At 41.1% G+C, this 18,218-nt stretch overlaps 1 protein-coding gene across 1 annotated transcript in view; it reads right to left on the reverse strand.

Annotated features, from left to right (window-relative positions):
* DNAH6 (dynein, axonemal, heavy chain 6) overlaps window positions 1-18,218 on the reverse strand; it is a 383,600-nt gene that overhangs the window by 245,509 nt on the left and 119,873 nt on the right. Inside the window, exons 21-28 of the mRNA XM_006900399.1 lie at window positions 15,868-16,048; window positions 12,970-13,066; window positions 4,872-5,091; window positions 3,570-3,734; window positions 3,376-3,489; window positions 1,340-1,465; window positions 1,090-1,245; window positions 583-744 (exon numbers count right to left, since the gene is read on the reverse strand). Coding sequence (XP_006900461.1) covers window positions 583-744; window positions 1,090-1,245; window positions 1,340-1,465; window positions 3,376-3,489; window positions 3,570-3,734; window positions 4,872-5,091; window positions 12,970-13,066; window positions 15,868-16,048 — 1,221 coding nt within the window. The remainder of the gene's footprint in view (window positions 1-582; window positions 745-1,089; window positions 1,246-1,339; window positions 1,466-3,375; window positions 3,490-3,569; window positions 3,735-4,871; window positions 5,092-12,969; window positions 13,067-15,867; window positions 16,049-18,218) is intronic.

Genomic DNA, 18,218 nt, shown 5'->3' on the forward strand with positions numbered 1-18,218 from the left:
GCAGACTGTTCAACATCGTATTGTCTATTTCAGTTTCTTCAAAATTAAGTTTTAACCTGAAACATTAATAAGAAAAGTAATGCGACCTGCAAACAAGCAGGCATTACATGTGAACGCTGGCTGTGCTGCAAGTCAGTGCTTGTCCTCAAAAATAAATGTTCTTGAAATAATTTGAACCTAATTTTCTTTTTTAAGACCATGGCAAACTGATTTTTTTTTTTGTAACTTCTATTGATTTTTGTAAGTACTTGACAAAGCCTCAAAAAAATCTTACAACACTTGGAATACACAAATTTAAGATCTTAGCAGCTTCAAGTATTACTTTTTGTCTTGATGATGAGACATAGTATGATTTATGTTCTTTTCTCTGAGCATATTATAGCAGTGTCCCAAGAAACGTACTTTAGGGATATGCTGTTTTATATACACAATTTTCTATTTGTTTATTTACTATAACTTAAGGTCTTTAACCTTTTTTTAAAATTCTACAGCATTACCCTATTCTCTTCTTTTTATATGTACTATTTCAAGTAGAGAAAAGTACATAAAGAAAACACATAATATTAGTTGCTGGGAGTGTACCTTATAGTCCAAACCATCCGAACAGTTAAAGACCACACACTGGATGGCTAGAGCTTTTGCAAGGTCTTTGGTAGTCTCGGTTTTCCCAGTGCCAGCAGGCCCTGCTGGGGCACCGCCTAGGTCAAGCTGCAAAGCTCCCATGAGACAAAGGTAGCAACGATCCTGAAGAAATTAATAAACTGCCATTATTGAAGGGAACCAATTTAGTGACTACTTCACAAATTCTTCCCTTGCTCTAGAAGGTGGAAGGGGGGCGGGGAGGGCATTCTTTTCTATGACAAGTTTTAAAGAAGCTGAAAAAGACCCATGTACATGATCAAATAATGCAAACTCTAGTTTCATGGAAAATATGTTCATGATTTTATGATAGACAAAATTTCTTAAGATTTATTTTTATAGAAAAGCACTTTCAGTCAAGATTAAAGTAAGATAGACAAAATTTCTTAAGATTTATTTTTATAGAAAAGCACTTTCAGTCAATATTAAAGTAAGTAGACAGTAGCTTACTGTAAGAGGAGTAATAACGAGTCTTGGGCATGCGCCTAGGTATTCATAGCCATAAGTGTACTGGGAGAGAGCCATTCGAGCCACACAATTATCCAGGTCCATGTCCCAGTAATAGCGCAATTGTCGCTGCCAGTCAAAGGATTCAAGTCCATCTACCTATATTAAGTATCACAAATGATACACTTATTAGATGCACTAATTTCAGAAGGAAATACATTTTATTTAGATTTTATTTAGATGAAACACTTACTTTGGTTTCCACAAGTTCAGTGACAATGTCTCTTGCATGAACATCAATAGTAATTAAGGCAGTTATGATATTTCTATGTAATTTTGGAAGACTCCCTCGAACTAATGAAGCGAGGGCATTCAATCTCTACAAATGATAAAAACAACAAAAATTGTTGATATGAATTTGCAAACATCAGCTTATATTTAAATATCTTTCTCCTATTAAATTAGAAGTAGGTATCTGATAAAAATATCCTTTCAAGGACTCTAATTCTTCTCTGGTGAGGATGAACCCACCAGTGGCTCCTTGAGACAAAGATGGCAATCTCCTCCTGCATGATTTACAGCCTCTAGAAACCTGCTGGTGGGTCAGCAATGAATTTGTTCTGACTCGGTGGTAATGAATTAATTCTGTAACAAGGGGACTGTACTGCTAACCCCCAATCCACGCTTCTGTGGCAATTAAAATTCACCAGCTATTTTAGGAGAAAGATAGGCAATGTTCTCCATGCAATTGCCAGTTTTGCAAATCCACTGGAGGGTCAGCTATGAGTTGGTGCCAACCTGACAGCAGTGAAAGAGAAGAGGCAATGATGAGAATTCTGAAACTAAATACAAGAATTTATTCACCTTCATTTCCAAAACACTTCTAGGGGGATAATACTATTATTACCCATATTTATGTATGAGTCAGAGAGGATATGTTGCTAAATGGAAATCAGCTATGAAGTGGCAGAAATGAGACTAATTATGTGTCTACACCCCAAAAAGCCTGTGCCCTTAACCATTATGTGATATTTCTAGAAGCTATTATCCCTAAAATTTTAAAATTAATTTTAATGACAGTTTACAGAGACTTAGGGTTTCCAGTCATTCTTTGTTGTACTTTTCTCCCCACCCACCCCCTCCCTATCCCTAAAATTTTAGTATGATTAAAGATGATTTCTCTTAATTTTTGTGGTGGTGCTTTCACATTGTCAAGTAAGAAAACAAAATATCTTTATTAAACTAACACTTGCTTATGAACTCTGATGGCTTCGTGGTAAAGATGTACTGACAACCCAAAGACACTAAGTTCAAATCCACCAGCTGCTCTGGAGAAGAAAGAGGGGTAATCCCTTTTCATACAATTTGCTGCCTCTGAAAACTCAGTGGAGGGTCAGCTCCAGGTTGGTTCTGACTTTATGGTACATAACAGCAAAAATGCTTGATTAAAGCATTTAGATAGATTTTGCTTTTTATTTTTACCTAAATGGTTAAGTCTTTTCCAGAGAAATAGAGAAATAAAGGGTCTCTGGGGAAGAAAACATCTTTCTTGGAAAAAGAAAAAAACTCTCTAAGGAAATTTCTCAATGGAATTCCATGTTCAAGAGCCCCAGGGAGGAGAGAAGCCTCCCTACAGAGAATCTATAACCTGCTTACAGCAGGAGCTCTGATTTATGACATAGAAGTGGTCACTGGTGAATGTGTATTACCACATGAATAAAAATCTCTAAGGTCGATGTTCACAGCAGTGTTAGTCACAATAGCAAAAGCATGGAAACAGCCCAGATGTCCATCAACAAATGAATGGATTGAGAAATTGTGGTACATTCATACAATGGAATACTATGTAGTATTCAGGAGCAATAGTTCTGAAAAATACTATGTAACATGGCAGAACATTATGCTGAGTGAACTAACTCAGGTGCATAAGGACAAATACTGCTTAAGACCACTTGTAAAAACAGAAGGATAACCAATAAGATGTGTATAGATATTCAAAAGGGGAAGGGGAGGGAGCAGAAGAGTTGGATGGGAAGAGGGGAAAGTCATGAGGCCATAGAGTTTGGTGAGTGGAGGAGGGGGTAAAGGAAATAGGAATGATCCACTAGAGATCTGAATAGTGGGCATAGATTAATGGTGATTAATGTTATAAAACACAATGTATGGGAATGATCATAAGAAACACAAGGTGAATAGAAAAAAAATTAAAACCAAACAAAGCTCTCAAAGACCTGTAATGCTGCATGTTCACTGGTAGTTACTCTTACCTCGAAGAGTTAAAACTCTTACCTCGAAGTTGATCCTTTCAAAAGCTACCAGGGCTTCCTGGCAGCCACCGTCTTCCATCTCCAGACACTCCGTCAAGTCTCGACACCACATGATCTGAGAGATTGTAAGGATGACCTGCACGAAGACACCTCTCCTAAGTGTGTGATGCATATCATGCTGAGGAGACTTCAACAGAAACAAAGTGAGTGTGTCACCTGAGAAGGGTGTCCTGACGTCACCCATTGCGTCCTGGGCTTCACCTGATAGTCGGCAATGGCAGCTTTGCACAGGCGACGCAAAGATGAGAACATGGCTTCTTCCACTTTGCCGAGCCACTCCTCCACGTTGCCTCGAGCCTTGAGGCCCTTTCCCAAGCCCACCTAGGGGACAACCAGGGCCATGACAAAGTGTCTTCTGGGAAACAGAGCCCTGTGCTATACACGCTGAAGCTTATTTCCCAGTCCTAGAAGTTATTATAACACTTCGTGCCTGCCTCTCCCTTCTCTTCTGTAACAATGATGAGAAAATTCTTCTGGCAGAAGATACATTCAGGACAAATAAAAAGTGTGTGGACTGTGGATTTCTGCACACCATGTGGTAAATGTGTTCTGGGTCCTCCTCACTTGTGTGTGTGTGTGTGTGTGTGTGTGAGAGAGAGAGAGAGAGAGAGAGAGAGAGAGAGATTCTTAATGTTAAGTCACTTGGTTTCCCACAATCTGCTGATGCCGACATCATTTGGTGGTCCAGATGCTGAGCCTGCGTGCTGCCACCACTGATGGTAAAACCTGCACAGTGTCATGGTGTGCTGTGCTTAGTAACCTACAGATCTTAGCCACAGGCTCATCTCTGTGCTCCATTAGCAGGTAGTATTCTTAATCTCCATTTCTTTTTAAATTTATTGAGCTTTAAATGAAAGTTTATAGAGTACTTGGATTTCCATTCATTCATTGTTGCAAATTTTCTTCCCTGTCCCTTCTCCCTCCAGCCACCCCCACCTCACCCACCCCCCAGTTCATTTTTTCCTTTGGGAGGAAAAAAAAATCTTTAAATGTTATACAGACCTCCTTGCCCTAGTCCACTTTACTATGCATCTCTTATTCTGGACTCTTGTCATGACAGTGACACCTAATCATATAATCTCCACTTCTTATATGCGGTTGAAAGGGGAGCCTGAGACTTGGTCCAGACAATGTGAAGCAAAACTCGTGCCTCTATCCAGTTTGCTATTGTGCCTCCAATCTGGGTAAGATATGGTTCCAGTTTTCTCTGCTCTGCCCCCAAGCACAGAGCACTTGTCTCTGGACCACATTTACTGGGGTGCTTTCTAAATGTGTGATTATTTCTCCACTAGACTGTGAACTCTTTGAGGACAAACATGTACTCTTGGTCATCTTTGACCCTCTGATTTTACAGAACACCCAACACAATAAACCAGAGGTTTAGGAATAAACTCCTAACCCAACACCAGAAGACTAAGAAACTCTATCTACAAAGAATTTGAAACCAATAGATCTTACCCTTTCTCCCTCTGGGGACAGCATTGCTAGTATATCGTTAGTAAAAACCTTTTCTTGTTCCCCTTCAATACCGGGGATTTTTCCTTCTGTAGGAATCATAACAGCAAATTCAAGTCTTGCGATGGAGTCGAAGCACTTTCTCAAATGCGGCTGCACGGCCTGCGGGTTTCGTGTCTGGGCCAGAATCGCCAATAGTTCATCATTTGACAAGAAGTAAAATCTGGATTAAAGAAAATGTTTCAAATATAACGTGAAATTGAAGCAACTCTTGGGACACAGAGAAAGAAAAAGAAAGTCCAAATCCTAAAAAAATACTTGGTCACATCCACTGAAACCCTGAAACTCTGCTCTGCTGGTCCTGGATTTCTGGGAAAATTTCTAAACACAACTGCTATAAAGATGAGTGATGATGCATCACAAATACATGGCGTTAATACCCGGTATAAAAAAAATAAGGATTTTTAATATAAATGAGAAAGTAACCCTAATTATTGCTATCCTAATGATCTGTATGCATTACTTGGCTTTGAGCTCTTATATGGAAAAACCAGCTTCAACTCACTATCAGTGAACTGGTCCCCACTCATAGCAACCCTCCATCAGGCTGCCGACGCTGTGAATTTCACAGGTAGGAGACTACCTAGTCTTCCCCCTGCACAACTGCTGAATATAGCCTACAATCTCATGCATACATAGTTTGGTGGATGGGTGAGTGGGTGGGTGAGTGGATGGATGGATGGATGGATGGATGGATGGATGGACAGATTCAGAATCCTTGCTTGAATCTGTCACTATGCCCCAGAGCATCTTCCCAAAACAAAGGCACAAACTGTCTCCTGAAGCATATGCTACTGTGAAAAGTGGCAGAAAATGATTTTCCAACTATATGAAACTGCACCTATGTAAAGATGAAATAGTTTGTTTGTGGTTCAATATTATCAGCAAGATCAGTAAAGGAAACGGTGAACTTATACAGTACTACTTACAACAGTCCACAGGTCAAATCCAGCTGTTACCTCATTTTAAAAGAAGGTTTTACCGCACAGCTGTGTCTGTCTGTTTACATCCTCCCTGTGGCTCCTCCTGTACCACAGTGACAGCCTCTAAGAGTTCCAACAGAGATTACGTGGCCTGCAGAGCCTAAGAGATTTACTACTGAGCATTTTTCCACTCTAATTTGCCAACTGCTCCTCTAAACAATTAAAACTGCTATTCTAGATGCTAGTCTTTTTTTTTAATTTTTTTAAATTTTATTTTATACTTCTGGTGATTATTTTTTTTTAGTCTTCATGAAAATAGTTTTTGTATTACATTTAATCATTCTAAAGAGTGTGGTTTATTATTGTACCTGTCTATCCTAATTAATTCTGTAATATCTATATGGGATTAATTATTAATAGTTAAGATGTTGTTGTTAGATGCTATAGAGTCGATTATGACTCATAGTAGCCCTATGAACAATGGATCTGAACTTTGACCTGATCCCATTCTTGTTGTTGTTAAATGCGGTCGAGTCATAGATGACTCATAGCGACCCTGAGAACAAAAGACCTGAACACTTGTATAACTTTTATCATTTCTCCATGTTCATAGAAGTTTCTGGAGCCAAGACATTTTGGATATGGATGCCATTCCTACTTCCAAGCTTGTTTTAATTGGGAAGCTCCACTAAACACTGTCCACCATGGGTAACTATTATCACATTTGGAACATCAGTGTCACAGTGTTTAGCATCAAAGCAATTACAAGTTACCTCTGTACAGAAATGCACAGACCAGTGCTATACCACCTAGAAGACTGTTTGACAAAAAACAATTGAAAGCAGGCCTGAGGGCCACAGATTAAAATCACCCACTTCTGTGCCAATCCATGCCGTTGAGGGTCTTCCTCTCTTATGCTGACACTGCACCTTTCCAAGCATAATGTCCTTTCCCAAGGATTGGTATCTCCTAATGACATACCCAAATACATAAGACAAAGCTTCCCCAGCCTTGCTTCCAAAAAGTACTCTGGATGCACCTTCTCCAGGACATATATTCAGTACTATTCTCTAACATCATAACTCAAAGGCATTGATTCTTCTTCTGTCACCCTTAGCCATTGCCCAACTTTCAGATTCACAGAATCTAATTGAGAAGACCATGAATTAGGTTCACCTTGGTCCTCAAACTGAAATCATAGCTCCTTAACACTTTGGAAAAGTCCTTGACAGCAGATTTTCCCAACGTAAACCATCCTTTGATTTCCTGACTGCTGGTACTAAGGGTGCCAGTATCTAAAAAAGACTTAAGATGGTGGTTCTTAAAACAATGCTTTCAATCAGTTAACAGTCCTTTTTAAAAAAATTCTGTCCACTTAACTACCTCATTCATGTTTTGAAGATTAAGTATATAAATCAGCAGTTAGTTAATGCCCCACACGTGATTTTCAATATGGTGTTATTCCTGCACCAGGAAAAAGCTACGCTGACATCTCAGGCCCCCTTCCAGTAGGGCCTTGGATCAGATGCCATCTGTGAAAGGCTCTCCTGTGAAGTCAGGATGTTGGAAGGATGGGAGATGCCACTCTTGTCCCATGGCGGCCACAGTCAACCATGGCACCAGGGCCTTGTTAACATGTCCTCCTGAAAATCACCTCCTTTCTCATTGCTGGCGGCTGAGACTCTGGCTGGAGCTCCTGACTTCTCTGCTTGCATTTGCAGATTCTCTCAAAGTAGCTTTCAGTTCCTGTGTTCTTCCTGCCTTCTACCACCAGTGTAAACCTCTAATTCCCTGGGTAAGACTTCATCTGGTTTCTCTGTTCCTGACTAAACCTTTCCCAAGTAGTATAACCAGATCTTAAAACATTAATTATTGTAACCTCAGCTTAAACTACAAGCTTAGGGGTCAGAGTCGCCAACTACTCACATTCCAAAATGAGATACAAGGTTACCTTGGAAGACTTGCTAGGAAATGGGTGAAGGTGGTACCAAGGGAATAGATGTCAAGGATGGAGATGTTGCGGGGGGCGGGGGGGGCTGGAGATAAAATTTTTTTAGAGAAATGTGCTATGTTTCCTCTACCTCTATAAGGGAAGAGAGGATGGCATTTTCACCCGATCTGAAATGTAGAGAAAACCCTCCAGAGAGGCAGCATGAAGAGCTCAGTACGTCGTGTGGGAAACAACACAACAGGAGTTACCGTCAAACTGATTCCAGCTCATGGTAATGTCCTGTGTGCCAACTTGTGGTAATATCATGTTTGTCAGCTCATGTTAATGCCCTGTGTGTCAACTCATGGTAATGCCACATATTCCACTGGCCTTTCCATGGATGTGATCCTCCAGAAGGCCAGCAGGCCATCATCGAGGCTTTCTTTCCAGGCACCTCTGGATAGATTAAAACAGCCAACTTTTTGGTCAGCACTGAGTGTGCTGTTGAACCACCCAGAGAATCTATCTATGTCCCTTAACAAAAACTCAAATTCATTGCCATTGAGTTGGAACTAACTCATAACTGACCCTCCACTGAGTTTTTGAGGCTGTAAATGACATGGAAGGAGAAAGCTCATCTTTCTCCCAAAGAGCCACTGGCATATCTGAACCACCAGAGAAGCACAGTACAATTCCTTGCAGACTAGGCCATTGCTGCCCCCTCCATCTCTCTTGTTGTCATTGTTAAATGTCATTGAATCAACTGTGACTTAGTGACACTACAAACAATGGGTCTGAACCATACCTCATCCTGTGGCATCCTCATAATCTCTGATATACTTGCGTGCATTGATATATATCCTATGTCAATCCATATTTTTTGAGTGTCTATTTCTCTTTCAATAACCCTCCACCTTTCCAAGCATGATGCCCTTTTCCAAGGATCAGTCCCTCCTCACAATATGCCCCAAATATGTGAGATAAAACTTTATTAGCCGGGCCTCTAAGGACCATTCTGGTTGTAATTCCTCCAAGACAGACTTGTTTGTTCTTTTGGCAGTCTATTAAACATTTGGTGTTCTTCTCTAACAAATTCAAAGACATCAATTTTTCTGTTATCTTTACTCATTTGCTGAACTTTCAGATTCAGAGCATGGAATTGAAAGGACCATGACTTGGGTCAGGCACATCTTAGTCTTTAAACTGACATTGTGATTCTTTAGCACTTTGGGGAGGTCCCTGACAGCATATTTGCCCAATGTAAAGTATCTTTTTATTTCTTAACTCCTCGTACCAAGGGTCTTGATTGTGAATCTAAATAAGATCAAATGAGTGACAGTTTCAATCCTTTCTCCATCTATCAATCATAATGTTGCTTTTTATCCCAGTGGTGGTGAGTTTTATTTTCTTAATGTTGAGATTTAACCTATTTTTAAGGCTGAAGCCATTGTTCTTCTGAGTAAGTGTTTCAAGACTTCCTTGGTTTCAGCAAGTAAAGTTGTATTATCTGCATTATGCAAGTTGTTGATGAGCCTTCCTCAGATCCTGATGTCACATTCTCCTTCACAGAGACCAATTGTTCAAAGAACTTGCTCAGCAAATAGACTGAATAGGTATGGAGAAAGGATATGACCCTGGTATATATCTTTCATGATTTTAAGTCATGCAGTGTCCCCTTGCTCTGTGTGGACAATGGCCTCTTGGTCTATGTTTAGGTTTCACATAAGCACAGTTAAGTGTTTGGGGGTTCTCATTTCTTCTCAGTGTTAGTCATTATTTGTCCATGCCTCTAGGTCTGAGGAATTCAGTGGTCTAGGATCTAGCCAAAGGCTGGAAAAATCTTAAAAAGAAGCAACTCGAACTCTTCAATCAGAACCCGCATTTGGGAAGTGACCAAATTCATTATACAGCAGCCTAAGGTGAATGACTGCTGTGAGCCAGATGTGGGCCACATCCAAAGTGACCCTGTTACATCTAAAATCTGCCTAACTGGGCCATTTGAACCTGTAAGGAAGCTTTGGGAAATAATGGAGGAGTCCATCTAGATTCCCAAGGGTGTGGGAGGAATTATAAGGTCCCATCAGAGATGACACTTCATTTTGTGCAGGGATGGGCAGAAGTGATGAACAGGCTAGGAGAGACCTCACCCGGGAGCCAGCGACCCAAGTAGGTGCCAGTCAAGTCAGGCTCCTCCTGGTGCCTGGCCAGTGACCACTCCTGCTCCAGCCCTGGAGACCTGGAACACTTCACAGGAAGGACAGTGTGAAAGACCACGCATCTCTGTAACCACAAGAGCCATTAGCTTGTAATAGCATGGGGCTGGAGAAGGGGAAGTTTTCATTTTGAAATAATTTTGCAGTTTTGACAATCACATTGGCTTGAATTTACCCATTATGCAATGGAGGTCATTGATTGGGTTAAAGTGACAAGAGGAGTTTTGTATTAGGACCTGAAAATGACCGGAAATCCATGAGCTATGCCCAATATTTCATTCTTCAGATGAGGAAGAAAGTATGATGTTCAGATTGCTCGGGGCAGACTGGGTGAGGAATAAAGACCGTTCTGCTCACACTGCATCACTTATGCTTCTTTAACAGCCCAGATACAGCAATAAATTAGTCCTTTGCCTTTTCTCACCTAATGAAGCAGATATGATCAGGCGATGAGCCCTGTGAGACAGGAGCACTGTCATCACCTTCACATTTCGGCCCCAGCACCTTAAGTGGTCCATGTCTTCACTGTGGTTTGTGCAGAAAAATCAATGTCACAAAGTGCCTTGAGGCGATGCTAATGCATATTGGTGTTTCAGATTATCAGAGGTGGACGCATGCCTTTGTTGTTAGGTGTTCTTAAGGTGACCATGACTCAAAGTGACCCGATGAATGACAGATCTGCACCTTGCCCTATTCCATAGGAGGATTTGCTAGTCTTGCGAATAAATGGAGCAGTTCTACCTGATGAGAATAGGAATTCTTCCCCCAACAGAAGGATTTCTTCCCAGACCAGAAAAGATGGAATTCTTTGCCTAGCCAGAGAAGAGAGAGACCTCCCTCAATCTAGTGAAATGCAGAACATGCTTTGGGATGGCAGCAGCAGCAAGGGCTGCACTGGAGAATTAGATGTGAGATGGGACTTTGGGGAGGGAGGAACTGATATTTGAGTGAGAATTTGGGAACACCTAGAGCCACGAGACCATAGCTTTTGGACCCAGCCACCAGTAAGATTGGTGTTGAGATGAGTATAGAGAGGCATGGGGCATAGGGGACATGTCTGACCTCATGGGAATTGGTTTTAAGTTATTGACTCTGTGGGTGGGGATCATTTCCTCCTGTGAAGTTGGTAAAGGTCAGATATGGCACTCACAACCTGGCCCTTTGTCTTTTTAAACATAGTATTTTCAATTGTTTCCTATGGATCTGAAAGTTGGACAAAGAATAAGGAAAAAGAATGAATGTCATTGAATTGCATTGTTGGTGAAGAGTACTGAATATCCTGTGGACTTCCAAAAGAACAATCAATCTTGGAGGAAGTGCAGCCAGGATACTGAAGCATCATCTCATATAGTTTGGGCATGTTGTCAGGAGGAACTAGACCTTGGAAAAGATATCATGCTAGGAAAGGTCAGAGGGTCAGAGGAAGAGAGGAAGACCCTCAACAGAATGGATTGACATGGTAACTGCTGTGACAAGGGTTTAAGTTTGTTGGAGATGGTGATGGTGGACCAGGACAGGGCAAGTTTCTGATCTTCTGTTCTTAGTGTCACAATGAGTTGTGGTTGAATTGATGACATCTAACAACAGCAATGCTATATGGGAGATATATAGCATTGGGATAATCTGCTGTCAGGTTCTTTCCAAAGTCTTCAAGGGCGGTAATGTCAGTTTAAAGGCTAAGATTCAAGTCATCATCTTTCCAATCACTTGCTATGCATCTGAGAGCTGGACAATGAATTAGCATGACAAGAGAAGAATGTATTCATTTGAGTTCTGAGGTCGGAGGAGAGTGCTGAATATCCCATGAACTACCAAAAGAATAAACATATAGGTCTTGGAAAAACTGTGACCAGAGTGATCCTTGGAGGCAAAGATGGTGCAAGTACATCTCATATATTTTGGATTTGCTGTTAGGAGAGGCTATTCCTCAGGAAAAAATATCAAGCTTAGAAAAATGAAGGCTTAGAAAGGAAGACCCTTGATGAGATGAATCAACACAGTGACTGCAGCAATGGGCTAAAATGTGTCAGCGGTGATAAGGATGGTCCAGGACAGGAAAGAGTTCAGATTTGTTGTTCATAGGATCACTGTGTATCAAACTCAACTTGATAGCACCTAACAACAACACCACCACAATAACTCCTTAGACAATCTTGGCAGTGAACCTGTAGGTCATCAATTAAAAAAATTTGCCCTGGGAATACAGGTCCCTCTGACATTTTACATTCATATCTATGGACATATGGACACATGTGGACACTGCATACACGTCTCCATGGCTAAACAGGGCTGCGGTCAAGAATCCTCCTAGCACCTCAATCTTTACTAAATATTTTATGTACATCCTTGAGACATCCAGTTCCAGTGAAGACAGTAGCTGAATTTCCCTGAGCATATGTTTCTTGTTTCCTTTGATTTCTAGATGATTTTAGATTATAGTTTGTTTGGAGTATATTCTTTTAAATTGATGTATAGCCTTATTGTTATTGTTAAGTGCCATCAAGTCGTAGATGACTACGAAAGACCTGTATAACTTTCATCCTTTCTCCAGGTTCACAGGATTTCTTGAGACAAGCTATTTCGGAAATGGATGCCACTCCTGCTTCCAAACTTGTTTTAAACAGGGAGCTCCACCAAACACTATCCACCATGGGTAACTATTATCGCATTTGACACATCAGTGTCACAGTGTTCAGCTTCACAGCAGACACGAGTTACCTCTGTATAGCAAATTGACAGATCAGGGCTATATGACCTAGAGGAATGTTTCACCAAAAACAATTAAAAACCAGCCTGAGGGCTGCGGATTAAAGTCACCCACCTTTGGCTTGGTAGTATCACTTTCTGTCCACTAGGCCAACTCTATGCTGTTGTTATGTTGTTAAGTACCATCAAGTCGTAGGCGACTCATAGCGACCCTATAGTCCTAACTATTAAAAATATTTTATACTACCCAGTAGGATTTATATACTTACCTAGGAAAGATGACTCTTTTTGATTCTAAGTAGGCCTCTAGACACTTCTGAATTTGATCAAGTAATGCATTATTGTTTTGAAAAGTCTCCAGAAGTCCTGTTAATTGAGAGGGAAAAAAAATACTGGTAAAATTATGTGAAAAATCAAACAACTGCTATTAAATTCATTCTGACTCATATTCTTCAAGGTAAGATTAGAACTGTCCCCAAGGGTTTTGAAGGCTTTAAATCATTACACAAACAGCCTGCCTCATCTTTCTCCTGGAGAATAGCTGGTAGTAGTTTTGAATCAGTTTTGAAGCCAGAACTTTAACCACCGTGTTACCAGGGATCCTTATGTTAAAATAGAAAATTAAATATTAAATAGCATAAAATACGATAATGATATTGTTAAATCATTGGTTTGATTTGATGAAGGAATTTTCTAATTAAAACTTGTGGAATTGACAAAGAATATGAACTAGTACTTTTAATAATAAAATTAACTTTAATACTGTTTTACTATTTACCATCTGTGAACAACTATATTTGATCTGAAGCACTGTCAGCTGATGCCTTGACTTCTGGAGGGCTCAGAGCACACTAACTAAAGTCAAATAGCTGCCCCTTTTGGCCACAGACCATCCCCTGTCATGCCCTCCTCACATCTTTTCTGCTTCCTCTGTCATCTTTAGACACCAGAATTGTGACATAGCTCCCCATAGTAAAGTCCAGGAACCATCTTTAATAGTTGTGGGGCTTATCACGTGTCTGGATTCCCAACAATCTGATCCAGTTCCTCACTCCCAGGCCTCACGTGACTACTTCCACACCACCCTCAGCCCGCTCTCACACACACTCCTCTCTGGCACTGTTTCCTACACACGTCCCCGTATGCAGGCCACTACATTGGGTCCCTGCTGGTAGTAGGGGATGCCAAGCACGTTCTCATGTCCCATTATTCTAGTCCTTTTCCCTGGATCCACAAACATGCCTCCCTCATTCCTTTATCTTTCTGCTCAAAGTCCCTGTCTCAATACGTTGTCCATCACATGCACACCAGTGCTGCTCACATACAGCACATTTCAGCCACTCTAGGTCCCCTTTCCTGGCTTTATTTTTCTTCATAGCCATATTGTCACCTGAAACGATACACACAGCTTCTTACTGTTTTGTCTGAAATCCAGCACCAGATGTGTTTTTATTTTACAAAGGTTACACATAACAAATCGAGCAGTGGCTGAGGCAGTCTGCTCTGACATAAATGCAGGCAGACCTTGGAGACTCTGTGTTGTTTCCATGGCAATGACAGGACTGTCACAACACAGTGAGGGACAGCCATGTTTGGTCTCCAATACATATACTAACTGCAATAGCATTATGGAAAAGTTTAAAATTTGGCAATTTCCTACCAAATGTGGCACAGAGACATGAAGTGAGCATATCCCCTTGGAGGGGGGATGTCTGTATTTTGGCATCTTGGCACCAACAGTCAGGAATCAAAAGATGAATTGCATTGGGAAAATCTGCTCTCAGGGACCTCCCCAGAGTACTGAGAAGCGATGATGTCAGTCTAGAGACTAAGGTGCTCCTGATCCAGACTGCTTTCTTCACAATTACTTGCTATGCATCAGAGAGCTTAACAGTGACTAAGAATGACAGACGAAGAATCGATGGCTTTAAACTGTGGTGCTGGAGAAGAGTCTTGAACATGTTATGGACTGCCAAGAAAACAAATAGGTCTATCTAGGAGAGGGTGAAACCAAGTTTTTCTATAGAGGCTAGATTTTGAAACTCTGTCTCACATACTCTGAGCATGTGGCCAGGAGGGACTGGTCCTTGGAGAAGGACATCATGCTTGGAAGGATGGAGGGACAGTCCAGGAGAGGAAGATGCTGATTAAGATGGATTGATACAGTAACTAGGGCAATGGGGGTAGGTGTTTTGGAGTCGGTGAGACTGGCTCAGGATAGGGTAGGCATTGTACATAGAGTTGCTATGAGTCGCAGGTGACTAGATGACACATAACAACAATATTCAGTGAGCATAGTAGGTATTCAAGAAAACAACAAAGGACCCATCAAAGATGCCATGTGCCAATCTTCCAAACATGTGGATATGTTTCTATATATGGCAGGGAAATTAACTTTGCAGATGAGACTAAGAATCTTGGAGTTTAGATTATTTCAGATTATGAGGCATCTCCAGTGCTATTACAAGGGTAATAGAGAGAGGTAAAAGGGTCAGAGCCAGAGGAGACACATTGACAGAGGCAGAGGTGGGAGTGAAACGAAGGCTGAGCCTGAAGTGTACTCAGTGCCAAGGAGTGATCGCAGCTTCTAGAAGGCAGGAAGGCTAGGGAGCCAGCTCTCCACCAGAACTTTCAGAGGAAACCCAACCCTGCTGACACCTTGATTTTAGCCCAGTGAAATCTATTTTGAACTTCTGGGTCTCTAACACTTTGTTTTTTTAAAAATTTTTTTAAACAAAATTTTTTCTTTTAATTGTCATTTTAACAAAAGTTTACAGAAAAGTTAGATTTTCATTCATTTATTCTTGCACATTTTACCCCCTCTCCTTCCCTTCCTCTTTAAGGTACTGAATTTGTAGTGTTGGGTGGACTGGCTTATGGTGACCCTGTGTACACAGAACAGAACTGCTGTGGTGTCCCTGGCCATGACCGTGACAGAAGCAGGTCATAGAGCCTTTCCTCCATGAGCTGCTGGGTTGGGAACCAGTTAGTCTCCGTGCTGACTGAAAAAAGAAACATAAAGCAGTAAAAGGTCACTGATGTGCTAAGATCCAGAAGTCTCTGAGAGAACACCCTGAGGCTGGCTAGGATTCTTTTAGTAATCCACTCACACCTTCCCCTTTGACTCTCCACACTGTGCACATTTGTAAATACACACTGTTTTGTACCTGGCTGAGTAGCTGCTCGAAGAGCATTGGGCAGCCGGTTCACCTTCCTCATGATTTCCTTCCATAACTTGTCCACCTGAAGGAACATCTTGGCCTCCGCGGGCAGCTGCCTCTGAATATCTGGAGCATTAAATATACTTTCTAGGTAGAGCCAGTTTCTCTGACAGGTCAGCCATTCGTCCTGGGAGAAAAATATGAGCATGATCAAATTTTAACCCCCACGCTGAAAATATCAGTTACATTAAACATAGTTATCTGGGGGTTCACTAAATCTGCTTTGGTTTAGAAATTGCTTTATAGCTTTCCACAGATTTTTTTGAAATTAAATTAAAGGGTCTAAGACTCACCTTATCCTGATTGCACCCCATTCTTCACCAAATATATTTATAATAAACATGCATGTGGAACCAGAATGGAATTAGAAAAGCAAAGTCAAAACACCACAGCAGATGTCAGCTTAGCAAAATCTCGGTGGTCAAGGAAGGTGAGTGTAGTGGCTGTTTCTGAGCCACTAGAAACCTCAGATTATATGAAGAAATGGTTTTGTCCCCCTTTTTTGCTCAGTTTTTCCTACATTTATTCCCCTCAATTATTTGACGCTTTCAAATATATTAGAAAACAATACTTACTCTTTTAAAAAAAATAAATCATTCTTTTTCTTCAGTCAAAATATTATGTCCTGAGAGTGAAAGAAGATGTGGAAAGTACAGAAGATGTGGGATAGTAAGGGACTGGCAGCCCCTCCTTGTAGAAACCATCACTGTCTACTACAGAAACCAGCAGCGCAGTGTACAAACTCATCCCACAACTGCCTGTCCTCTGTGCTTCCACCGTCCCATGTGGAGGTCCAGGTCCAAGAAGGGTTTCTCTCATTTCTTTTTAGATGTAGAGTATTGTCTAAGTTTTACTATCACAAAACCTCCCTTATTTACCTCAGGCCTCAGACTTGCTCACAGTTAACTAGCTGTCAGTGATAGTTAGTCCCCACTAACTAGCACTGACTGTCTGCAGATGTTCCTTCTCCTTTTCACTTTGATCTGAAGTTCCTCCCTTCATAGCTGTCACAGCTGCCCATCAAAGAAGACAGATATGAGTCACATAAGGTGGTTTTCACTGAGTAGGGAAGATTCTTGAAAAAGTTCTCTATGACACAAAATTGGTATAAATATTCTTTTCTTGTTTACTGTCTGTTGTTTCATAGATAACTTTCTGTAATTGAATATCTAAGGACAAAAAAAGAAATAAATTTAAAAGTCTGATCTAAGAAAGAGATTGCAAAGGATAGGATTTATGTGAAATCATGTTTTTGCCCCTCACTGTGGATGATTGATAAGTAGAATAGAATAAAAAGAAGCCACAGATTGCACGCAATAATCAATCACATTATGGCAAAAACTGACCAACAAGTAAGTTAAGTGCCTTACCCATGAGGGAAAATTCTAAAACAAACAAGCGGACAAATAGCCAAAACACTTTGGTGTGGAGTGGGAGGAAGCTGGCTGGCCGAGGATCTTCTATCTGCCAGCCCAGCAGAAGATTAGAGTGGGGGTGCCCAGTCAGGTCAGAAATTTCTGCTTGTCTGAATGGTAGTTGAGACCCCTAGAAGCCACGTTGTACGGCAGCCCCTCTCCCTGTCTAGGACTGTACTGAGGGATAGTCACAGGATAGCCCCTCTTTCTGTCTAGGAATGTATTGAGTGATAGTAATAGGGTAGCCTCTCTTCCTGTCTACTAGTGTACTGGGGTTTTTTAGGAATTTAGGCCAGGGCAGAGTTTCTGCAGACCTAAGAGGAGGGTTGGCTAGTCCACCTGGTTAGAGATGGCGTCTTTGGAGGCATCTTTTGATGCCAGTCTAGGGGAAGGGTGCAGGCAGGTTATTCATCCAGAGAAGGCTAGAATTAAGATAGTCATTTTTGATCCAAGATGTCCAAGGATGACACATTCTGTGAAGGGTTATGCACTACTCCACATGTGGCCATGGAGTGTGCTAGGTGAGGGTGTCCAGTAAGAGGGGAGAACCTTGGTCAGAGGAGGTGTCCCACTAAGCTGGGAGTTGACTTGGATTCTGCTCTGATTCTGACTATTATTAAAAAACATCAAAAGAGAACTCCCAGAAATTAAAACTAAATTCAGAAAAGGCCATGAAATGAGAGATATTGTTGATATCAGATGAATCTTGAAGGAAAGCAAAGAGTACCAGAAAGATGTTTACATGAATTTTGTTGACTATGCAAAGCCAGCAAAGGGACTGGTCTGTCTAATACTTCTCTTAATCTGAACATTCACATTGAGACAGATTAGGAAGAAGGATTGGCCATCCACTTCTGAAATAGCAGGCCTCTGAAAACCCTA

Source organism: Elephantulus edwardii, unplaced genomic scaffold (assembly GCF_000299155.1).
Source record: "Elephantulus edwardii isolate Elephantulus edwardi_28Jun2011 unplaced genomic scaffold, EleEdw1.0 scaffold00283, whole genome shotgun sequence".
NCBI lineage: Eukaryota > Metazoa > Chordata > Mammalia > Macroscelidea > Macroscelididae > Elephantulus > Elephantulus edwardii.